Source organism: Bos javanicus, chromosome 19 (genome assembly GCF_032452875.1).
Source record: "Bos javanicus breed banteng chromosome 19, ARS-OSU_banteng_1.0, whole genome shotgun sequence".
Classification (NCBI taxonomy): domain Eukaryota; kingdom Metazoa; phylum Chordata; class Mammalia; order Artiodactyla; family Bovidae; genus Bos; species Bos javanicus.
This window is the reverse complement of record NC_083886.1, coordinates 14,204,970-14,228,999: the sequence shown is the minus strand read 5'-3', so window position 1 is coordinate 14,228,999 and position 24,030 is coordinate 14,204,970. Positions and strand designations below refer to the sequence as shown.

The 24,030-nt window shown below is 45.0% G+C and overlaps 3 protein-coding genes across 29 annotated transcripts in view; 1 reads left to right on the top strand and 2 right to left on the bottom strand.

Moving 5' to 3' along the window:
• GGNBP2 (gametogenetin binding protein 2) overlaps positions 1 to 8,569 on the bottom strand; it is a 34,019-nt gene extending 25,450 nt beyond the window's left edge. For 4 of the 13 annotated variants that reach the window (XM_061390246.1, XM_061390249.1, XM_061390253.1 and 1 more), the window contains exons 1-2: positions 7,357 to 7,550; positions 6,622 to 6,826 (exon numbers count right to left, since the gene is read on the bottom strand). In XM_061390246.1, the coding sequence (XP_061246230.1) occupies positions 6,622 to 6,714 (93 nt within the window). In that variant the 5' untranslated portion in view covers positions 6,715 to 6,826; positions 7,357 to 7,550. Of the gene's footprint in view, positions 1 to 6,621; positions 6,966 to 7,356; positions 7,552 to 8,355 lie in introns of those variants that run through there. The other 9 variants (XM_061390251.1, XM_061390252.1, XM_061390254.1 and 6 more) reach the window with 7 other exon arrangements.
• A 6,332-nt stretch (positions 8,570 to 14,901) lies between these two features.
• Positions 14,902 to 19,163, bottom strand: PIGW (phosphatidylinositol glycan anchor biosynthesis class W). 13 transcript variants are annotated; one of them, XM_061390266.1, is made up of 4 exons: positions 18,454 to 18,506; positions 17,692 to 17,814; positions 17,187 to 17,328; positions 14,902 to 16,936 (listed from the first exon to the last, which is right to left on the bottom strand). In XM_061390266.1, the coding sequence occupies exon 4, from the start codon at positions 16,926 to 16,928 to the stop codon at positions 15,417 to 15,419; it is 1,512 nt and encodes a 503-aa protein (XP_061246250.1). In that variant the 5' UTR covers positions 16,929 to 16,936; positions 17,187 to 17,328; positions 17,692 to 17,814; positions 18,454 to 18,506; the 3' UTR covers positions 14,902 to 15,416. The 13 variants fall into 13 exon arrangements, with proteins under 13 accessions (XP_061246250.1, XP_061246251.1, XP_061246247.1 ...); XM_061390267.1 differs by lacking the exon at positions 18,454 to 18,506 and adding an exon at positions 18,432 to 18,446; XM_061390263.1 differs by lacking the exon at positions 18,454 to 18,506 and adding an exon at positions 17,931 to 18,106.
• The window catches only part of MYO19 (myosin XIX), a 37,873-nt gene continuing 32,443 nt past the window's right edge, over positions 18,601 to 24,030 (top strand). For 2 of the 3 annotated variants that reach the window (XM_061390245.1, XM_061390243.1), the window contains exons 1-3: positions 18,602 to 18,705; positions 19,332 to 19,489; positions 20,701 to 20,854. In XM_061390245.1, coding sequence (XP_061246229.1) covers positions 20,843 to 20,854 — 12 coding nt within the window. In that variant the 5' untranslated portion in view covers positions 18,602 to 18,705; positions 19,332 to 19,489; positions 20,701 to 20,842. Of the gene's footprint in view, positions 18,706 to 19,331; positions 19,490 to 20,700; positions 20,855 to 24,030 lie in introns of all 3 variants that reach the window. The other variant, XM_061390244.1, reaches the window with a different exon arrangement.

The window sequence follows — 24,030 nt, the reverse complement described above, 5'->3', positions numbered from 1 at the left end:
GGATGTCAGACAACGGGAATCACTAATCACCACATTTCACTGATGTGTGACACACTAATTTTAAGGAGTACCTTACGCACCACTAGACACCACTAGGTTATGTACCACTAGGAAAGAACCATTGTAACTGGAAGATGTCACCAAATGAAAGAAGTATCCCAATTTTAGAGATGTTGAATATGAAAAAAGTATGCCTTCAAAACAATGGAATAAAGTAACACATTTATATCTTAACTAAAGCATTGTTAAGTGTATCAAACATACTACGCGAGGACAAACTTCTATTTCCAGGTGACAAGGGCCACAAACTCCTACACGCTCAAAGAGTGAAGTCAAGACCAAGACACCATTTGAGGCAAAAACTAAAAAGCTAAAAAACCCACTCAGCTGAACGGGATCTTAAAAAGACTCCTCCCTTCACCAACCAGCGTCACAAAGATCTGCTTCTTTAACCAAGTGACCCCTCTTTCCCTCCACATCAGAAATGAGAACCTAAACACATGCTTGTTCTAACAGTAAACAGAGGACGAAACAATCAAGGCAAGTATAAACAACAGATATATGACCTTTTCTTGATTTGTGAAGAGGGGACTACTGGATATGCATGCTAGAAAGGCAAGTAGATACTAAGGATGGATGCAAACACCTATTCAACAATCCAGAGGACTTGCATTTATTTCACAGAACCAAAAACTGCATGTACAATATGATTCAAATTTTCATGTGTATATTTTCCTACAGATGTGGCTATCTCTAGGTGAAAAGATAGATGACTTTCCCAAATGTATTGTAACACACATATACCACTTATTACCAGGGAAAGAGCTAGTGTTCCTTGTTTCCAATTCTATATTCATTATATCAAGTTCAGAGATATGCTCATGCTTCCATCTCAATAGCTTTTACTATGTTGGAAGTTTCTTCTTCCATACATATAGACTGCATGTCCATAGCTCATGGTTTTAGGATCAATTACCCAATTTTTAGGCTAACCAACTTGTCACCAGTTTTTGGTGTCTTATCCCCAAAGACTGATGGTAGTAATAATAAAGACATTTAACGTAGCTTTATGTATACTAGCCATGGTTCTGAGCACTGTCATATATTAACTTTGCCAACAATACAAAATAAAATTGGTTACTAGTCTCAACAATCCTGGTATTAGAAATCCTGGCCCATAAAAACTGAAAAAAGAACAGTACAATTAACTCACATGTTCTCTGGAGTCACTACATGGTTTAAAACACAAATAAATTTAACTCATCAAGTCATAAAAAAAGGTACAAAATAAACCATGTAACTCACTAGAACATTGCAAGTCACTCCAATCTACCATTTAAACAACTAATACTTTGATTTACATTTTCACTTGCTTGATCCATATATACATCATTTCACTACATATTAATTGCCACCATTAAACAAAAAACAACTGAGACAATTACCTATACTATTTTAAAATCAAAGTTATTCAATTTACCAAATCAATGTCTCTCCAGTTCATAGGTGAAATCCTAAATTCTGACTCTGTATAAGTAAATCATTTTTATTCTGATCAGCTGTACTTTATTGTTTTAATAATTAAAGCAGAGGACTGAGTGCACACCTGTATCTTAAAATCCACCAGCTGACCTTTAAAATATATGTTTATAAAATTTAATAGGGGCTTCCCTGTGATAAAGAATCCGGCTTCCAATGCAGGAGACACGGGTTCAATCCCTGATCCAGGAGGATCAAGCCTCAGGGCAACGAAGCCTGCATGCCACAACTACCGACCCCATGCTCTAGAGCCTGGGAGCCGTAACGCTAAGGACCACGCACCCTACGGTGTGTGCTCCGTAAGCAAGAGAAGCCACCGCAATAAGAAGCTTGCACACTACAACAAAAAGTAGCCCCAGCTGGCCACAACTAGAGAAAAGCCCATGCAGCAATGAAGACCCAGCATAGCCATAAATAAATAAATAAAATTTAATGAATAATACCTAATTCTCGAATCCTTTTTAAAAAGTCAATAAAGAACAGGGTTAAAATGTTTGAAACAGAACCCTCATTTCCAACCATTTCATTTTTACCTAACTAGTACAGACAAATGTAAAGATCAAGTATATTACTGTGTCTTTCCTGTGTTTCACTGGCTTGAATAATACTAAATTTTCTCTTGTACATACACAACTGGGCTCCTGAGCACGCATGCACACACTCACACACATATTCAATACCGCCCCAATTAGAAACTCCACGCTCACACTAAATAATTATTGTCCTTGCCTTTCCCTTTCAACAATGGCTTTTTACTTTGCTGTTTACTGGCCAATCACTATATGCTCTTCAATGATGACAACAAAATAAGAAAAAGGGAAAAAATAAAAAGAGAAAGATAAGAGGACAGTGGAACTATTTTTCCTCATTCTTTAAAATCACTTCCCTGACTTATTCTTCAGATCCTAGGTTACCCAAAGGAAGAGTCACGTAAAGTACTTCAGGTGTGGTCTCACAGAGGAATCATTAATGTCTGGCTTCATGATGAGGTTGCCTATCCCTAGGCTTGCCAAAAATAGAACAAGTCATTGTCCTGCAATTACTGCTTTATAAAGTTTATTGAATCCATTACCCACTTTCACTCTTAAGTACCTGTCCTGGTTTCTTCTGACCACAAATAATCTGTTCCTAGCGTATTCTCACAAGCTCTAATCCAACAATACTGTTTGTATTTATTAAAAATCCCTGTCCCTTTAGTTTTACTTTTTTACTTCTTCATTTTCACAGCCATCTGTAACATCTATCACCTTTGGTAAATTAAAAACTTAATCAAGAATTGAAAACAGGTGAATTTCCCTGGTGGGCCAGTGGTTAAGACTCTGAGCTCCTAATGCAGGCGGCATGGGTTCAATCCCTGGTCAGGAAACTAAGATCCCTCATGCCATGACACACATGGCCTAGCTTAAAATATAAAATAAATAAATAAAGATCTAAGTTTTGGGTTTTTTTTTTTTTTTAAGCAAACAATACTAAACTTCTAACTGATGCTAACTACCTAATCCTCAAAAGGACACACTACATTTTTCATCTTTTTAAAGTCTCAAAAACCCTTATCAGAGCTTCTAGTCCATTTAGATTGGTTTGAATTAGGAGGGTAAACTGTGTTCCACATTGTAGTAACTTGACAGTATGTATCAAGAATTTTATAGAAGATTTTTATCCTTTGATCCACTAATTTTCCTTTGAAAAGCCAGAAAAAATTGTTAACGCAAACAATGCATTATTTATGCATAATTCATATTAAGAATGTTATTCATAGCAAAAACTAGGACTACCTCTAAGTCCAGCAAAGGAGGAATGATTACATCCTGGAATGTCATACAACAAAGTATTGCAAGGCCATTAACACTGCTTAAGAATAACAAAAGAAAATGTTCTTAATATTACATTCAGTGAGAAGCAGCAAGATAGGAAGTGTTACAGAAGATGACATATCTCAACTCTGAATCTCTATGTTTCTATGATGGGAACTACATGAAATGCTGCTCTATAATCTCAGCTATCTCTGGGAAGCAGGGTAAAGGATAATTTGTTTTGTTTTGCAACTATTTTTCAAGATTATATTATAAGGAGTATATATTCTGACTATTAATTCCTTCTAAAAATACTTTAAAAACGGTAATTCTTCAAAGAAAGTGTGTTAGCCGCTCAGTCTTGTCCGCAACCCCATAGACTGTAGCCCACTGGGCTCCTCTGTCCATAGAATTATCTAGGCAAGAATACTGGAGTGGGGTGCCATATCCTTCTCCAGGGGATCTTCCCGACCCAGGGATCAAATCTGGGTCTCCTGCATTGCAGGCAGATTCTTTACCATCTAAGCCACTAGGGAAGCCCCAATTCTTCAAAGATGTCTTTAAAATAAAATCTGTATTCTGTCTATCTGCTATTCTATAATTCTAATAACACTGAAAAGCATTTTAGCTACACAGCATACCATTTTCCTAAATATTCCACCAGTTTACTTACTTGGGATTTTTCTCAAACACACCTGTATCAGCACTGTACTCAAGTACTCAAACCCAATGAACTGCCATGAGTCTTTTAAATGTGGCTGCAACATACCACATAAAAGAGGAGGCTACTTCCTCATCTACAAGCTTGTTAATTTCATTTTACAAATCCAACTTAAAATCGCTAGTTTACCCCAGGCTAGAGCTTTTGGCTTCTGCAAGGATAAACATTTGTAACTGACTGTAAACATTGTAACTAGACTTAACACCTAAAAGTTAACAAGGTTCTAAGACTTGAAATAATCACACAATGTTTCCTCAGAGGATTACCTATGGAGTCTAGGAACAAAGATCAAACCAAAAGTTACCTTCAGGGATACAATGTCATCAAACTATCAAGGACCCAGTGCTGAGCATAACCCTCTGTTGCAAGCTTGCTTCCTCCCTCTTCCTCAACAGGTGTTTGCTCTACACTCTTCCTTTAAGTACTGTCTGGTAGAACAGTTCTGAAACTTGTTTCCCTAAATATAATGGACACTTGACAAGATTTTACACAAACCAGCATTCAGTGACATATGTAAGTTCCATAACAAAGCAATGAAGAGTCCCACTCATTTCCTAGTGATAAAAACCTTTCCAGAGTAAAGATACATAAAAAAATAAGATGCTGCTTAAGATACTTAAATTAAGCAAGCCTAAATTTTATTTGCCTGGGTCACAAGTCCACCATACAATAAAAGCAAAACTCTATTGCCAGGTCAGTCCAATCCCAACTTCCCTAGAGAAGTAACAATAATAAATCACAGTGCAGGTTACATCTTTTTCTGAGGAAAATTTTGGAAATTCATTCAGAATAGAGTTTAAGAACACCCAAAGTTGCCTATTTTAAAAAACTATTTAATGGATATATCAATGCCACGTCCATATTAAAGGTGACTCTGTGAACATAAGAAGAGACTCATAAGTGTCTTAAATTTTTGTAAATACTCAAATCTTAGGTTGATTCCCCCTGTTTTGATAGTGTACACTCAATAGTAACCTTACATCCAAATTTTTTTTAACTTCAAAGATTATCTAGGACAATAAACACAAAAGGTTGATACCAAACTATAAGCTCTAGAAAAGTATCTGTGTTGGAGGGAGAGAGAAGAAAGAAAATTATCAATAAATGAACTCATATTAATTTTCAAATTGAGAAATCCTTCATTTAATTTGATCAGAGTGCTAATTTTTTAAAAAACACTTTTTAAAATACAAGTCCATTATACTTTTAATGCAAAAGGTGCAGTAATCATGACCAAAGCATACAAGTACACTTTCTAATGAAACACAAAGTCTATGTACCTTATGTGAGCCCAATCATTCTTTTTCCATGAAAAAAGAAAAATGCACTTAGGTAATTATAGATGCTTTCACTTAAAAAGTTCTAACAAATTAAGTCATTCAATAGCTCTTCTAATGCTTTTTAAAGGTACTGCAGCTCAATCAAGTCTTAATTGAGACTGGCAAACAGAAAGGCATAGAGTGACATCTCTACAATGACTTGCATTTTACACAAAATTTGAAAAAAGTTCAGTAGGTATTTGCAAAAAAGAAATTCAGGAGCAAAACACACCAACCACCTTTGAAAAGGAAAAAAGGCAAAGGCGGTATGATGAAGACACTTAGTTAACACCTTATCAAAACGCAAATGTATAATCCAAAGCTTCAGCATCATCAAAATGCACATTTCAAGATTCTCAGAAAAGGTCCATTTCATTTCTTAAGAAATTGTGATAAGCGACTGCACTCATTTCCTGTTCAGATTCAAATTTCTGCCATTTCCTTCTAAAGGAAACACTACAGCAACCCAGGGCAGAGGGTCTGTAATGCTGTACCACCATCAACTCTAAAAAAGGAAAACTACTCAGAACTGGGTTTTGACATTCAAGATGAGCCATCAGCCTTTTATAATGCCCTTACACATTCAATATTGTGGCTTCTTTAGGAAAAGCTACCTGTAAATTCAATAATCATTAATACCAAGAAAGCCCGTTTTGAAGAGTCATGGCCTCGCAATACAATCATTTCCAACAGTTTTAATGGACTAGGCATATTGAGACTCTAGCGAAATCAGATCCTTTTAGTGGGATCTTTCCTGTACAAGAGCATGTCACCCTGCCCTCCGTAATTATGCTTTATGGAGTGAGAGCTGTAGTATTAAGCTAGAAAATAGACAGGTAGCAGTGCAGCTGCGACATTTCCAGATAATTAAGCCTCCCCGAGGGTAGGTGGTTTCTGTAAGGAATAGGCCCTGGACGCCCGAGATCCTTCAGCCCCTCTCCGAGGAGCGTGCTTTGGGTAAAAGCACCATCTCCGAAAGGGAAAGGGTGAAGGAAGAGAGCGGCAAAGGAGGAGTAACAGCCGGAGAGAGGGGCTCTCAGTGCGGGTGGAGCGCCAACCTAGGGGCCCGCGGACGTTACCAAACGACCCACTGCAAAGGCGAGTTTGTGGGGCCTGCCGGAGAGAAGGCCTCGCCTAGGAGTTGCAACACACTCTTTTCTCCAGTGCGCAGCGCTCGGCCTGGGGGAGGGGGAGGAGGGGAAACAGCTGCCAGGGGAGCGGCGAGCCCGGCCCGGCCCGGCCCGCTCACCGTGAGGGTGTCGTCTATGTAGAGGGGAATCTGCCTCCTCTCGAAGGGGAATTCCTCCTCCCCGTCCCTGCACACAGCCACCAGTCGCGCCATCGTCCCTGACGCTGCCGTTGCCACCGTCACCACCTCCTCCCAGCTGCTGCTGCTGCTGCTGCTGCCGCCGCCGCTCCTGCCGCTGCCGCTGCCGCCTCCTCCCAGCTCCTGCCTGCAACAGCCAAACCCCGCGAGCGTAAGCACCCGCCGCCGCGCAGCACATTCGCCACGGGGAGGAGGCGGGGGGAGAGGGAGAGCAGCAGGAGGGGACGGGAGAGCTGGGCTGCGTTTCCCATCACCCGATTCCACACGCGCTCAGCCAATCAGCGGCGAGCAGCGCGGGGACCCGCCCCCTCGCGCCGTTCTCCCTACCCCCCCCACCCAGCCCGCCGGCCTCCAGTCAGGGTCCAAAGGAGAGGCGGAAGGGACCTGGCGGCTCCGGGGCTTCCCCCAGCGGGTCAGCGGAGTCCCGGGTCTAGGACGCCACCCCCAGCTTCCGCTCCTCAGCCCACGGCCCGCGGCCCAGGAGCCCTCAGCCCACCCCCCACACACAGCTGACCCCTTCTCCCCCTTTAAGGGCGGGCCCCGCCCCATCAGTCCCCTGGGCTGCAGTTGCCCAGCGCGACCCCGCCCCTGGGAGGGGTCGACCCCGCCTCAGCTCTGCGGAGTCCGCGGGGGAGGCACAGACCCTCCCCTCCTCACCCTTCTCGGAGGAGGCCTCCCGCTTCTGACCTTCACCGCTTGCGTGGTCGCCTCCCTGACCCCCCACCTCGGCTCCCCGTTACCGGCTGACGAGGCCCGCGTCGGGGCCGGCCTGGGCGGGAGCGCGGCTCAGAATGCCGTTTCCTCTCCAGGCTCAGTCAGCCGCTCGCGCCACGGGGGAGTGGGGGAGGGAGGGTGGGGGGGACGTGGGGAGGGTGGGGCGGGGCGGGGCCGAGCGAGCCGGGCGGGGCCCCACCTCCTCTCGCGAGACTCCAGGCGCGCTCCAGGATCGCCCCTTTCGAAACCCTGGCGGAGGGGGTGGGGTGCTCCCCCGGCAGCCTCCTGACGCGTGACCTGCGCCCTCCCGGGAGTCTAGCTACTCAAATAAACCCGAAATAGGGCTGTTAGGAGGGGTGAGTAGGCCTCCCCTCAGTCCTCCGCTGTGTGGGGCCCGGGAACCGCCCTCCCGAGGGCGGAGGGTAGAAGGGAGCGGAGCCGAGGGGACTCCGCCGAGGGTCGGGGCCCAGTGAGGACTTGGGTAAGTGAAGTCAGGGGGGAGCCGAGACTTTTCAAAACCAGTGAGAGCAAAAGGTGGGAGTCGGCGGAGGGGAGACGTGCATCTGGGGACTGAACGACAGACTAGGCTGGGTTTCCAGGCCCTTGACGCCGCTTTCCCTGACGCCCTGGTTCTTCAGAAGCTAGCCGCTTCCCAGACTCAGGTTGAGATCCCTCCGACAGGGGCAGAAAATACGTTAAGTGCTGACAGTTTTTTGTTGTTGTTACACTGTGCCGATAGTGGCTTGTGTACGCGTCCTGGGCAGAGAAACTTATTGGGTCCGGTTAATATTAACCTAGACACTCAGAAAGGACAACAGATCCCTCGGGCAAAGTGCTGGTGCTGGCCAAAGGCCCTTCCCTCTGACCCTCTTCCGAGAATCAGAGCTACCGTCAAGACAAATTCATGCACACACTGCGTGCCATGGTATACTCGGTTCTTACCTTGGAGGCGTTAGAGTCCTGTTTGTAAAGCCAATATAGTTGTCGGGAATATTTTTTTGCCTGTGAAAAGTCTTGACGATTTTAAGACTCACTCCATCGGATGCTCTTACAACTAACTAATCCTGGTGATCTGTATTTCCTGGTAGAATAGGCTAGAGCTGTGATACTGACTTTAAAAAGTATTTTGGTCATCACATTAAGTCTTAGAGATTCGCAACAAAAAAACCCATAGTGCATGCAACCCCTTAGCCATGTTGACTTATGACATTGTGTGGTCACTGTTAGGGTAGGTGACATAATAAACTGGAAGAACCATTGTTCAGTCCCAAAGGTGTGATTATCCAGTAAGTATTTATGTCCTTAGCCATGTTAGGAGAGCAGAAGAGTGTGTGGTCTTTAGCTTAAATTCAGTAGGCATATAGGATTGCATTAAGTTCTGACAAATTAGACTACATAGCCAAAATATGGACAGTTTTAGAGAATCTTGTGTTTTATGTAAAACACCCCTAAGGAAAAAGAATAAGGTGGCTTCTAAAATCTGAAAGTGCTCCTATAACGACTGTCAATTAATGTACCTATGGTATACCTTTCAAACTTTCTTTGGATGATGGTTGGTAAAGGGCATTGAAAATATAAGTTCAATGTATAGGTGCTAATTTTAATAACTTTCATGACTGAGTACACACTGGGTACTAGCAAAGAGTATTCACCTTGGGGGTTTATAAGTTTAAAAAAAGGCATTAAAACCCAGATATAAAACTTAAAATGAGGAGACTACAGCAATGTCTTTCCATCTGAGATTACTTCCCATGATTTGGATTTGTCTTCTAGATCCACCGAGCACACCGTGTAGTATTTTTGGACAATGTTTCACATACTATTTAATAATGGACTTCTTATAAGGCTAAAGAGTTAATATACTTGATAAATTGCTCTTTCTCAGGGAGGTCCCTGGGTGCTACAAATAAGACAAAATCAACATTTGAGGGGAAAATGCTTAGCAAATTACTTCACTGCAAAACAACTTTTTAGAATTTTTAACCTTGTATCTTCTTCAGTTTAGAGCAGGCATTCATTTTTTTCACTATTGGTCTGCAGCTATATTTAGCTGAAGCAAATGTATTTAGTGCTACAGCAAATGTTTCATGACTAAGGATCTGCCTTCAGAGAGCTTATCTTTGATAAAACGATTGCATTTTTAAAAGAGCCAGTTGTTGCCTTTTTAAATTTCAATACTGGCATTGTGAAGGGCAAAGCTGAAAATTTTTAAAGGCTAAGAGAAAGCAGGCAGTTAACAACAGAAGACCTTTTGCTGGTACCTCATAAGGAACAGTTGGTGCGATGGAGATGCGATATCATATCACATTCTCCATAAAAATACCATTCTTTTTCTTCTTTGGCAGGTCCACGATGTGTGAGAAGCCAAGGGCAAAACTCAGACATGATGAGATATGACTAGTCTCCAAGCTACCTGGGTTTAAAAGCAATAAAGGATACTGATTTGTTCCTTATATTCCTGTGTTCATAGAGGAATTCCTAGGGAGCAAAGTACGTTCTTATATAATTTACACAACATATTGGACAAGGTGCTCAATAAAAATAAAACATTGTCATCTACTGAACACAAAACTATTAATACATATGTAGTAGACATCCCCAGTTTATAATAGTGTAAAATTAAAGTCATGGGAATGAGTCACTTTCTGAAGGTCACAAATAAGTCCTAAACTAGATTATATTCTCTCTTCTTTGTCCCTCACTTCTCTCCTCAAAAATTGATAGTTGAAGATTAAAATACCTACTGTTGTTTTCACTATAATAACCTCATTGTTTTATGTGGTAGTAAAATCAACAGCAAAATCTTATTACTTAATTTACCACAGTTGTCCAGATCTGAGTATTTGTGAATTGGGTTTTCTTTTTCGTGACCTGACAGTGGGAAGTTCTATTATATCTGTCAAAAATAGGGACAGATTTTCCCCACTAAAAGAAATTTGTAAAGGAAAAATAATATCCACAAGTTAAAATAGAAGCCACATTAGGGCAGGGTGTTATTTTCTGTTGTTTCCCCAGCACCTGTATCTAGCACATTGGAACTTAGTAAATATTTATTTAATGATCTCTTTCTCTTCTGTAAAGTAAAATCAAATCAGATTGGTTTACTTTGTTATTTTTTATGAATGTAATTTCATTAACTTTCTCTTCCATGACTTTCCTAATTGGAGGTGGAAAAAACATATAGTACATTTTGTTCTTAGTTATGATTCAGTATCTATAATTGGGAGACAGACTTACTGAAAGATATTTAAGACCTGGGACAAGAAGCAGCAGACCAATTAGACACATGGTCATTAAGTCACCAAATACTTTTAAAATTACTCTTTTAGTGAGAACAATATGGTTAGAGCCTCTCAGCCCTCCTAAAATGCTTTGAACAGGTCAATTGTAGGATATTAGTACTGTGACACAGCAGGAAAACCAGTCACCATTGCTGCTGCTGCTGCGTCGATTCAGTCGCGTCCGACTCTGTGCGACCCCATAGACGGCAGCCCACCAGGGTCCCCCGTCCCTGGGATTCTCCAGGCAAGAACACCGGAGTGGGTTGCCATTTCCTTCTCCAATGCATGGAAGTGAAAGGTGAAAGTGAAGTCGCTCAGTCGTCTCCGACTTTTAGCGACCCCATGGACTGCAGCCTACCAGGCTCCTCCGTCCATGGGATTTTCCAGGCAAGAGTACTGGAGTGGGGTGCCATCGCCTTCTCTGCTTAATTTACATACTACAATCTTGGTTAAATTTCAAGTCTTCCTTATTAATCAGAAATAAAATCGAATCTTTTGTTTTTATAGCAACATAACTATTCAATATGTTGACTTTTTTGAGGGGGAAATTTCTTTCAATAGATTACCTCCAAATATAACTGTAGTTAGCAAGGATAAAATGCTACCTAAGCACTGAGCGACTCATCTGATGTGATCTGAAGCACTAAATTCAGTTCAGTTCAGTTTAGTCGCTCAGTCGTGTCCGACTCTGCGACCCCATGAATCGCTGCACTCCAGGCCTCCCTGTCCATCACAAACTCCCAGAGTTCACTCAGACTCACATCTATCGAGTCAGTGATGCCATCCAGCCATCTCATCCTCTGTCGTCCCCTTCTGCCCCCAATCCCTCCCAGCAACAGAGTCCTTTCCAATGAGTCAACTCTTCGCGTGAGGTGGCCAAAGTACTGGAGTTGCAGCTTTAGCATCATTCCTTCCAAAGAAATCCCAGGGCTGATCTCCTTCAGAATGGACTGGTTGGATCTCCTTGCAGTCCGAGGGACTCTCAAGAGTCTTCTCCAACACCACAGTTCAAAAGCATCAATTCTTCGGCACTCAGCTTTCTTCACAGTCCAACTCTCACATCCATATATGGCCACTGGAAAAACCATAGCCTTGACTAGACGGACCTTTGTTGGCAAAGAAATGTCTCTGCTTTTGAATATGCTGTCTGGGTTGGTCATAACTACTCTTCCAAGGAGTAAGCGTCTTTTAATTTCATGGCTGCAGTCACCATCTGCAGTGATTTTGGAGCCCCAAAAATAAAGTCTGACACTGTTTCCACTGTTTCTCCATCTATTTCCCATGAAGTGATGGGACCAGATGCCATGATCTTCGTTTTCTGAATATTGAGTTTTAAGCCAACTTTTTCACTCTCCTCTTTCACCTTCATCAAGCGGCTTTTTAGTTCCTCTTCACTTTCTGCCATAAGAGTGGTGTCATCTGCATATCTGAGGTTATTGATATTTCTCCTGGCAATCTTGATTCTAGCTTGTGCTTCTTCCAGCCCAGCGTTTCTCATGATGTACTCTGCATATAAGTTAAATAAGCAGGGTGATAATATACAGCCTTGACGTACTCCTTTTCCTATTTGGAACCAGTCTGTTGTTCCATGTCCAGTTCTAACTGTTGCTTCCTGACCTGCATACAAATTTCTCAAGAGGCAGATCAGGTGGTCTGGTATTCCCATCTCTTTCAGAATTTTCCACAGTTTCTTGTGATCCACACAGTCAAAGGCTTTGGCATAGTCAATAAAGCAGAAATAGATGTTTTTCTGGAACTCTCTTGCTTTTCCCATGATCCAGCAGATGTTGGCAATTTGGTCTCTGGTTCCTCTGCCTTTTCTAAAACCAGCTTGAACATCTGGAAGTTCACGGTTCACATATTGCTGAAGCCTGGCTTGGAGAATTTTGAGCATTACTTTACTAACATGTGAGATGAGTGCAATTGTGCAGTAGTTTGAGCATTCTTTGGCATTGCCTTTCTTTGGAATTGGAATGAAAACTGACCTTTTCCAGTCCTGTGGCCACTGCTGAGTTTTCCAAATTTGCTGGCATATTGAGTGCAACACTTTCACAGCATCATCTTTCAGGATTTGGAATAGCTCAACTGGAATTACATCACCTCCACTAGCTTTGTTCATAGTGATGCTTTCTAAGGCCCACTGGACTTCACATTCCAGGATATCTGGCTCTAGGTCAGTGATCACACCATCGTGATTATCTGGGTCGTGAAGATCTTTTTTGTACAGTTCTTCTGTGTATTTTTGCCACCTCTTCTTAATATCTTCTGCTTCTGTTAGGTCCATACCATTTCTGTCCTTTATTGCGCCCATCTTTGCATGAAATGTCCCCTCGGTATCTCTAATTTTCTTGAAGAGATCTCTAGTCTTTCCCATTCTGTTGTTTTCCTCTATTTCTTTGCATTGATCTCTGAAGAAGGCTTTCTTATCTCTTCTTGCTATTCTTTGGAACTCTGCATTCAGATGCTTATATCTTTCCTTTTCTCCTTTGCTTTTCACTTCTCTTCTTTTCACAGCTATTTATAAGGCCTCCCCAGACAGCCATTTTGCTTTTTTGCATTTCTTTTCCATGGGGATGGTCTTGATCCCTGTCTCCTGTACAATGTCATGGACCTCATTCCATAGTTCATCAGGCACTCTATGTATCAGATCTAGTCCCTTAAATCTATTTCTCACTTCCACTGTATAAAGGATTTGATTTAGGTCATACCTGAATGGTCTAGTAATTTTCCCTACTTTCTTCAATTTCAGTCTGAATTTGGCAATAAGGAGTTCATGATCTGAGCCACAGTCAGCTCCTGGTCTTGATTTTGTTGACTGTATAGAGCTTCTCCATCTTTGGCTGCAAAGAATATAATCAATCTGATTTCGCTGTTGACCATCTGGTGATGTCCATGTGTAGAGTCTTCTCTTGTGTTGTTGGAAGAGGGTATTTGCTATGACCAGTGCATTTTCTTGGCAAAACTCTATTAGTCTTTGCCCTGCTTCATTCCTATTCCAAGGCCAAATTTGCCTGTTACTCCAGGTGTTTCTTGACTTCCTACTTTTGCATTCCAGTCCCCTATAATGAAAAGGACATCTTTTTTGGGTGTTAGTTCTAAAAGGTCTTGTAGGTCTTCATAGAACCATTCAACTTCAGCTTCTTCAGCATTACTGGTTGAAGAATTTTTTAAGTTGATGAGGACCAAATTAGTCCTCATCAACTTAAGAAATTTAAACTCATTAGTACAATAATCATGTTTGCTGTTGACCCCTCTCCCTTACTAGCATCAGACCCTCTGCTCCCTAGACACACAAACACTAACTCTTCATTCCACCCATCGACTCTAGCTCAAAAAAAAAAAAAAAAATTAACCATCTGTGGGGAAAAGTTTCTTCACTCTATTGTAAAGTCAGTTCTTGATTTGACACTTTTGGCAACCTATATTTCATTGACTTAGCACAGTTTATAACAGTTTAATGTGTTTCCCCCATTAGATTGCAAGCTCCAAGATATCAGGAACCTTTTGTTTATCATCACTAGCAACTGCTGCTGCTGCTGAGTTGTTTCCGTCGACTCTGTGCGACCCCGTAGACAGCAGCCTACCAGGCTTGGGTGGGCTGGGATTCTCCAGGCAAGAACACTGGAGTGGATTGCCATTCCTTCTCCAATGCATGAAAGTGAAAAGTGAAAGAAGTTGCTCAGTCCTGTCCGACTCTTAGCGACCCCATGGACTGCAGCCCACCAGGCTTCTCTGTCCATGGGATTTTCCAGGCAAGAGTACTGGAATGGGGTGCCATTGCCTTCTCCAATCCCTAGCAGAGAGCAGGCTAAAAAAAATGAGTCTCACTGCAAAACTATTGTCTCATAATTATTAAGCTTGTAAATCACAACAAATAATTCAATATATTCTTTAGGGCATTTGGGTCCTCCCTCGTGGCTCAGAAGGTAAAGAATCCACCTGCAATGCAAGAGACCCAAGTTCAATCCCTGATTCAGGAAGGTCTCCTGCAGAAGGGAATGGCTACCCACTCCAATATTCTTGCCTGGAGAATTCTATGGACAGAGGAGCCTGGCAAGCTCCTGGGGTCAAAAAAGTTCGACACCTGAGCAACTAACACAGTCTTCTTTGGAGCATTTAGCTGTTTTGTGATCTTTTAAGTATTTGACTTTAAACATTTGCTTTCTTATACCGAGTCTTTTTTAAAGATTAAAATTGAGCAGTACTGTTGACAGTTCCACAACTGAGATATTTTAATGTAAATATTATAAAATACATACAATAGAAAATACAGAATGGTAATAGGTGATACAAGACAGAAAGTAAAAGGGGCTTTCCTGGCAGTCCAGTGGTTAAGACTCCCCACTTCCACTGCAGGGGACAAAGGTAATCCCTGGTGAAGGAACTAAGATCCTTCGTGCTTCTCAACACCCCCCCCCCCAAAAAAGATATAATGTAAAAAATCCTCCTTCCTACCCTCCAATCTTCCAGTGTCACAACTGTAAACACAACAGCTTCTTTAAAATAACTAAAATTTAGAAGTATTTTAACAAGTCACAAGGCTTTGTTTCTTCTATATTGATTTTACAGTGTTGACATACATGTAAAGTATTAAGCATCACTACTGTTAAAGCAGGAATGAAACTTTAACCCTGGATTGACAGATGCCCATTTTCTTCACACTTTATATTTATTCTTCCTCATTAACATAATATTGCTCAAAACATATAGTACCCCTATTGATCACCAAAATTTGATTGTCTTGTCTTGCAAGTGTAGCACATATATAATTAAGCAGTTGGTAAACATGTAGAGATTGAGCAGGCACAAGGCCCAAGGGGTACTGCTGTGTAATGTATCTATGGAAAGGTTGACTAGACCAGTTGTTACATTTGACAGCAAGAAAAAAAGTAACTGGTTTCTGTTCATTGCTGTGATTAAACAGAGAGTGGGTTCCTTTCTTTTGGCGTCAGAGACTATGGATTCCAAATGCTTTTTATTTGCAGTGGGTGACTGGATAAGTTTCCAAGAACATGGTACTGCTGCCTCTTTAATTACAAATTTGGCAAAACTCAAAATTATATCACCCAGTAATAAACTACTAAGAAGGATCAGGCAAGAAGCAACTATCCAAATACAAAAAGCTAAATTGGCCATTCTTCGAGATGCTACTTCTACATTTACCTGAACTATGTAAAGAGAAATGAAGAGGCCAATAGCTGTCAATAGAATACAGTATGCTACTTTTATCCAGTCTTTGATATGTGACCTTTTTTTAAGCACATATAACCCTGTTTGAACACCAGCCATGTGTACTGCCACGTACCCCAAGATAGAGACGATTCCTTCTCGGTTGGCATTTAATAAACCAACCCTTGTGCCACTACCATCAGTGCCATACAAAATTAAACTTTTCAGGGGGGTAAAATCAAGGGCTAGCTGGTGTAATGCAGTAATGATGATGGCCACAATCCAGGACCTATTTAGGGGGAAAATAATCAAAAGCAGTGATGTTATCAATTTCACAGCTATTAAGGTGAAGAAAAAGTTCCAGTGAACACCATATTCAGTTAAATGTTCCTGATAGTCTATGGATTTTATAGCAACTAATCGCCCCACTCCTAGGAAAACTAATGGCCAAAGAGAGTACAGTGACTTTGTAAGATAACAGAATCTGGAGCCTTTTGTATATTTTCTCCTAACCTCTGGAGAAACCATTGCAGACCCAAAAATAAAGCCCCCTACTCCATAATCCATTGCTCCTGTCCCGTAGAGCTCGGTTTTGGCATATCTTCTAGGAAATAGTGGGAAGTCCACAGCCAAAATGGCAACAGCAGTAAAGGCACTGTTAACGACACGGAAACAGGAGATGGCTGGAATGTGTTCTGATTCTAGACTGACTTTCAAGAATTTTTCACAGATTTTCTGGAAAGGCATTCTGGCATAGCAAGTTCTTCTGCAGTATATTTCATAGAGCAGCCCTGCCCCAAGGATGATTGCAACAAGATACTCGAGGAGGACAAATGAAGAGAAAATGGTCAAAGTGGTGACCAGGGGAACTATCAGGAAAGCAAAGTCAACCAAGAATCGAGTCCTCGAGTTATGTAAAGAAGAACATAATTGCTGTGAGAGAATGATCAGGAGTCCTCTACACAGGATGCAGAGTGCAGGCAGGCACAAGCCCTCGGTGATCTCCAGCACGCTCGTTCCATTCTGGTTACTGACAAAAGCTTCCTTCATCTGCTTTTGAGACATTTTTTCTTCTTCCTATGAAAACAAGAGCAAAGGGATGCATTTGTGAAAACCAACCTTTCTGTGGGATTGGCATATAGATGCACCTGACTGGATTTTACTTATTCCTGAATTTCAGAGCAGAATCTAGGACTTGAGATTCCCCTCCAAGGATTGTTGGAAGAAGCCTAATATATGAAGATAAGGATGTCCTACTAATAGAATGAAATTACTGGTTAAAAAGCTTTAGCTGGGGAAAAAAAAAAAAGCTTTAGCTGGGACTTCCCTGGTGGTCCAGTGGTTGGGAGTCCACCTTAAGAGTGCAGGGGATACCGGTTCGATCCCAGGTCCCAGAAGATTCCACATGCCACAGGGTAACTAGGCCTGGGCCACAAGCACTGAAGCCGGATACGTCCTGGAGCCCCTACACAACAAAAAGAAGCCACTGCAGTGAGAAGCCTGCGCACCCACAAGTAGAGAGAGAGTAGTCCCTACACTCTGCAAAGAGAGAAGCCCTCCCACAGCAAGGAAGACCCAGAATTGCTAAAAAAATAAACACAGTACACTGTCATGAAAACAATGTAATGAAAATTAAACACACCTAACTAATGATTTCGAGTCCAATATGTGGGGGGAGAAGAGGGATGAGGAAAGAGAAGGTGCTTAAATACACTTTGGATTTGGGGGCCCCAGTTTCTGTCCCGAGCCTCTCTGAACCTCCTGCCTCCAGCACAAAATGCGAACCCTCCAGGGATCCCCCGAGCTCCCCAGGCTGCTTGCTCCTCACCTCCTTTACAAGGTGTAGGTAGAGTGGAACGGACGCTAATCACGGAGGAGTAGGGACCGTAAATACATGCTAGTGTTAATTGTTTTAACGGCTACAAAACGCCTCTCCGCCCCACGTCCATGTCTGAAAAGCGGCACACGGGAAACACACATGTCAGTCAAACAAGAACCAGCCCGAGAATGCACGTTTGAGGGATGGCCTATCGGGACCCAACCACCCGAGAAGAAACCGATCCGAACCGGCTGGCCTTTAAAAAAAGAGCTCTTTTCCTAACAGACATGCGCACCGGTCCTCAAACCTCACGTGCTCCTGGGGTTTCAGCGCACCGCGTCACTGGGCTGGAGAGCTGGTACCCCCGCCGCCGCGGGAAGCGCGGAAGCCCGCCACTTCCGCCTCGCGAGCGGCGCTTCCGGCCGAGATGGGGCGGGGCGGCCCGCGCTCCCAGGCCCCGCCCACCGCGCGGCCCCGCCCCAGAGGGTGCCAGTTTCCCACGCCCCGCCTGTTCCCCGCGCGCCTCAGGCCCTCTGGGTCTCCGGCTCGGCCAGCCCAGGTCCTGACTCCGTGGCCCGGGCCGCTGGCAAGCCGGTCTGTCAGAGGCGCCCGGGAGGAAACGGGTCCCGCACCCCACCACTGGCCATCAGACCCCGCGGCGAGCGTCAGGGCGCCCGGTCTCCCGGCTGGGAGACCCACAGTCCCGCGAGGGCCCCGGGGCCCCTCCGTCCGTCCCCGTTCCCTCGCACCTCACCGCGGGCTCTAAAGTACCCAGTCCCGGAGCAAGCCCTCGGCTCCGGATCCTGGCGTCCCGGGCGGGCCACGTGCGCCCGGCTGTCGCGCGCCCCGCCCCCGGGGAGGAGCCCGCCGGCTCCCGGCCACTCGGCCCGAGGCGCGGCGCCCGCAGCCTTCCCGGCGCCTCCCCGGCCGGCGCCCGCCCTCTGCTTCGCAGGCCCTTCCCGCCGCCCTCACCCGGCCCGCCCGTCTGTCTTTCCTGTCCGGCCCGCGGGGGCCGTGGGACCGGTGAGTGCCACCCCGCAGCCGGGCCCGAAGGAACCGGGGAGGCCAGTGGGCCCGCGCGGCGCTGGAGAAGGGGGCGCCCCTCTTTTCCCCTTTCCAGAGCGCGGGCTTCACTTCGCCCTTTCGGTTTTGACCCTCTCGTATCCCAGGAGTAGGAAGCCCGGCTCTCTGCCTTTTGCTCCAGGACAAGGACCCTCCGGGGTCACGCCTTACCGTGCCTGCAGGGGCGGCCTGGGGTGCAGGGAGGTCCCACTCCCGCTGCGCGCCTTTCCCCTCCTGGAGACCTGGGAGGGGGGCCCCGGGAGGCGTGCAGGCAGCTGCGCCCTTGGCTGGGGGGTCACGTCCACCTTCCCGAGAAGGACGGACTGTCCCCGTGCCCAGTGTTTCCGGAGTGGCATCCCAGTCCTGGGCCCGGCGGCAGCTTGCCGGGACCGGGAGTGCCCGGTTCCCGCCGGGAAGCTGCGGGCGGGGCCGGCCGGGCTCCCGGGACCCTTACCCCGCCAGTCTCGTCTGCCCGGAGGCTGGGGGAGGGGGCGGGGGGGAGGGAGGAGTTGATAATCAGGTTGCCACTTGCCTGGCCCTGCCTAGGGGCTTTCATCTATTCATTCCTGTCTCCCTCCTGCCCACAGTGGTCACGCCCTTTTCAGAAATTCTCGGCTGGTAATCGCGAAGCCGACGCGGAACAAGAGCTCGGGGAACCTGGAGAAAACCGCTTCCATCTGACTTGATTCTGGCAGGAAGTGGGCTCCGTATCGTAATAACCAACATTTGCCAAGCGCTCTCAAAGGTACTATCTCGTTGATCCTTAACTCGGCCTTGTGAGGTCTGGATATTAGTAGTCCTTTTTGCAAAGGAAAACACGGAATAAGGCTTAGAGAGGTCCTGTGAACTGCATTTTTGAGGGGTTGTGGGCTCTGGATTCTAACTACACAATCTGCTGTATTCCCCTCTGATCCCTTCTCTTAAGACGAACTTTCCATTGAGGGAACTTCGTTGGCCTTGAGTCTCCAGAGCCCTCTGCACAGCTGTCGCCTGGATGGGGTACAGTCAGTGTCCAGAGTGAATGTGTCCACCACAGTCTTGATGCCCTCCTCTGCCTACATTGTCCTTTTTCCTGTTTTCTTGGAGGTCCCCCATTCCTGAGTTCTTTGAAAGGCTCAATGTATTCAGAGTCTCAAGAAGCTTTCCTCCAAGGTCAGTCCATTACCAGCACCCCTCATCCTCATCCCTCCTTGCTGGGGATGTGTGGGGCCTGGGAAATTCTAAGAGTCACTCACAGTTTTTCAGAGATTGGCCCAAACCCAGCCTCAAGACACCCCCCTCTCAGATGGACTCTCCTCCTCCAAAAGCTTGGCCTTCTTAAAGCTGACACTGAACTGTTCCACGTAATCAGTGCTCCCGAATGGATCATCCATTCTTCTTACTAACAATATTTCTCCTCTAAATGAATATTCAAATTTGGACTTTGTAGAGTGCTTTCACCCAATTGACCTTCACAGCCGCTCCCTGCAAAGTAGCTTTTGCAAATGAGGAGTGAAGGCAGGCAGGGAAAGTGAGGTGGCTGGTCAGGTGAAAGACTGAGCTATGGTTTCTGTCCCACACAACCGCTTTCCTGGAATATCAAGAATTGACTCCAGCCTTCCTGCCCCACTGAATACTGGCTGTACTAAGATGAAATATTTCTGTGTGCCCGAGAGGCTTCTCTGCTTTTCAGTGTCCTCACCCTCCATGGCACACTGACCCAGAAGATTTGCAGCCCCACCCCAAACCCTGTAGTGAAACTGGCCCTGAAGGAGCCCGAGGAGGCTCTGGAGGCTCTTGTAAAAGTTTCCTTCATTCCCTAATTGGCAGGGGGCAGGACAGAGTCTTCCTCTCTGCCCAGGCTCGCCCTGGGTCTCATTTTAGTTCCTGGTGCTCGGTGGGAGGAGCAGGACTGAGTCACCTTGGAGAAACCCTCATCACCTGTATGCGGCCCTTATCTTCTCTCTTCTACCACAGGCTCTGAGGTGGCTTGTCTCAGAGATTCCTTGGGAGCTGAGCCCTTCACAGGATCCATGCCCCAGCCTGTGCCCCCATGACCAGGTGGATAGCATTCCTCGTACCCGCGACCCAGAATCCTGGCTGACCACACTGAAGCAGGATGCTCCAGCAGGTAAAGTCCTCACCCTAAGATAACCCAGACCCTCAAGTACCTAAGGCAGCTCGGCCTCTTTCGTTTACCCGAATGATGCTTCCACTGCCCTGACCTGGAATGGAGGGAAAGACCCCTTTAAAGGCCTTTCTTCTTTTCTGTCTTCAGAGAGGCACCTCGCTGCCTTTTGTCTGTTGCTGAGAAGCTCTTCCTGATACCTAATTTGAATCTCTCCTGTTGTGGTTTTTAGCTCTTTTCCCTAGGATGGGTAAGACAAGCTGGGTGAGGGAATCCTTGGAGTGTTCTGGTGACCTTACAAGCCTGAACCTGTGAGGGAGTCCTGAGAGATGCTCCTCACAGCCTGAATTGTATAGACAAGTTGGAAGCCTGGGGCTTCCAAGAGGAGGTGTTCTTTAAAGCTGAGCCTTAAAGAAGTAAGAGTTGGGACTTCCTTGGCAGTCCAGTGGTTAAGACTCTGCACTCCCATCGCAAAGGGCACTGGTTCAACCCCTGGTTGGGGAACTCAGATCCTGCATGCCACATGGCTCAGCCAGAAAAAAGAAAGAGTAGGAATTAGTCAAATGGAGAAGGAAAGTAAGCAGTTCAGGCAGAGTCAGCCTGTGCAGAAATGTGGGAGAAGATGACCTATGTGGAAATAGACAAGAATTCTGATGAATGGATCACAGGGAACATGGGGAATGGGATGTGAAACCCGCCCTTCACTGTGGGCCTCTGCCGCTAAAGGCTCCTATGGCCACAGGCCTGCAGGATTCCAAATCACCCTTCCCTGTGGTGCCTCACCTCCTACCCATATCATCCTTCACTTGCAGCTCTTGGTCCAGAGAGAATGCCAGATGTTAGCTGAATTTTTTTATTTACTGAGTGTTGGCATTGGGCCATGGAGAAGGAAATGGCAACCCACTCCAGCATTCTTGCTTGGAGAATCCCATGGACAGAGGAGCCTAGTGGGCTACAGTCCATGAGGTCGCACAGAGTTGGACACGAGTGAAGCAACTTAGCAGCAGCCGCAGCAGCCGTTGGGCCAAGGCAGATGTTTAAGATGATTCCCGGACTAGTGGAGTCCCAGGCAAGTAAGACAGGATAACTGAATGTGAGGTCAGCCAGCCTCAAAGGAACCCTGGTAGACTCTGCTGCTTGACCTCTTGATGCTTTGGCTCATGAAACAGGCTTGGAGGCCAGAGAGCAGGCAGCACAGCTACCTGCTCCAGGCTTTTTTTTTTTTTTGCAGAGGGAGCTTTTTTATTGTGCATTTTTAACTTCTTTCTCATTTAAAAAACAGTAATGTTTATCAGGGCTTCCCTTGTTGGCTCAGCAGTAAAGAATCCACCTGCAATGCAGGAGATGACAGTTCGATCCCTGGGTTGGGAACATCCCCTGGAGAAGGAAATGGCAACTTACTCTAGTATTCTTGCCTGGGAAATCCTATGAACAGAGGAGTCTGCCAGGCTGCAGTCTGTGGGGTCACAAAAGAGTCAGACATGACTTAGCAACTAAACAACAACCATGTTTATCAAAACTGTACTAGCAGCTGCTCCATGTTGCGCTCTTGCTGTATAGTAAGCACTATACTAAGCGTTTTACACATATAATTTTGTTTAGTACTTGAGAAGGATACAGTATTACATACCCAATGCCATTATATCCCCATTTTGAAGATATGGCTCAGAGCAGTTAGGTGACTTATTCAAGGTCACGTTCATTACAACGATGTGGGAAATATAGATAAGCAAAAAGAACATTACAATTACCCATAATTGTACTGCCCATAGATAACTGACATTTTAAAGAATACCCTAGATTTTTCTCCCTAAAAATTTTGAAAACATTTAAAGATATCTTTCTCTTTGTAACCTGCTTTATTCAATTGTAAGGAGGTACTATAATTTAAGCTACTACTTGGACACTTGGGTTTTTTTGTTTGTTTGTTTTACATTGTAAATGTTTCTATATACACAGAACATTTTTATGGCCTTTATATAGTATCATGTTCTAGAAGAATTGCAGGGTAGTTTTAAGGCCCTTGGTATGAAAAGTGAAAGAAAGTGAGGTTGCTCAGTCGTGTCCGACTCTTTGCGACCCCATGGACTGTAACCTACCAGGTTCCTCCGTCCATGGGATTTTTCAGGCAAGAGTACTGGAGTGGGTTGCCATTTCCTTCTCCAGGAGATCTTCCCGACCCGGAGATTGAATCTGGGTGTCATCTGAGCCATCAGTATATTATTCCCTAATTATAAGAGCTACTTTTTAACAGAATGATAATAGCAAACTTTTGGTGGCAGAAACCAGATGTTTTTTCTAAATACTTTATGTGCTTGTTAGTATCTATGAGATCTACCACTACTACCACCATTCCCATTTTACAGATGAGGAACATTGGGGTGCAGAGAGACTAAGAAACTTACATAAGATTCTGTAACTAGGACGTGGTGGAATCAGGATTCAAACCCAGGCAATCTAGCTTTCAAGTCCAGCTCAAGAACCATGATACTCAGCTGCCTGTCTGGTTGGATCAGATCTGTTCATAAATTATGGCTGGGTGTGAGTGATTTCCTTTTTCCACTAGGGTAGAGGGATTTGCATGGACACAGTCACACTCTGACTTCAGCAGTTAATCCTGGAGATAAGAGTCCGCCTTGTGCATGCCTTGTGGTTGGGCCTAAGTTCAGAGAACAGGCAGCATCTTCGGAAGGAAACTTATCACTGGGCCTCTCAAACGACACTTGCCACTTTTGCTGGAGATTTTTGAACTCTAAGGTTCACTGGTCTCATTAGAAACCCGCACATAGGAACTTACGTGGTGGTCCGGTGGTTAAGAATCCACCTGCAGGGGACACGGGTTTGTCCAGAAAGATCCCATATTGCCACGGGCGACTGAGCTCTTGAGCTGCAACTGCTGAAGCCCCCTTGCCCCAGAGCCCATGCTCGGCAACAGGAGAAGTCTGCGCACCCCAACTAGAGAGTAGCCCCTGCTCGCCGCAGCTAGAGAAAGCCCCCGCACAGCAGTGAAGACCCAGCACAGCCGAATAAATACATAAAATTTTCGAAAAAAGAAACCCACACATGTTATATATCAGACCCCTTCTTCCAAAAGCAGATTTCAGCCAGGTTACTGCCTGCTCCGCACACCTTCTCTGCCGCCGCCTGGGAGAAGAGAGGAGAAGTGGGATCACAGGAGG

Bases quoted from the DNA above. Each gene is read 5' to 3' on its own strand.
- PIGW (XM_061390270.1), bottom strand. From the start codon at position 16,928: ATGTCTCAAAAGCAGATGAAGGAAGCTTTTGTCAGTAACCAGAATGGA.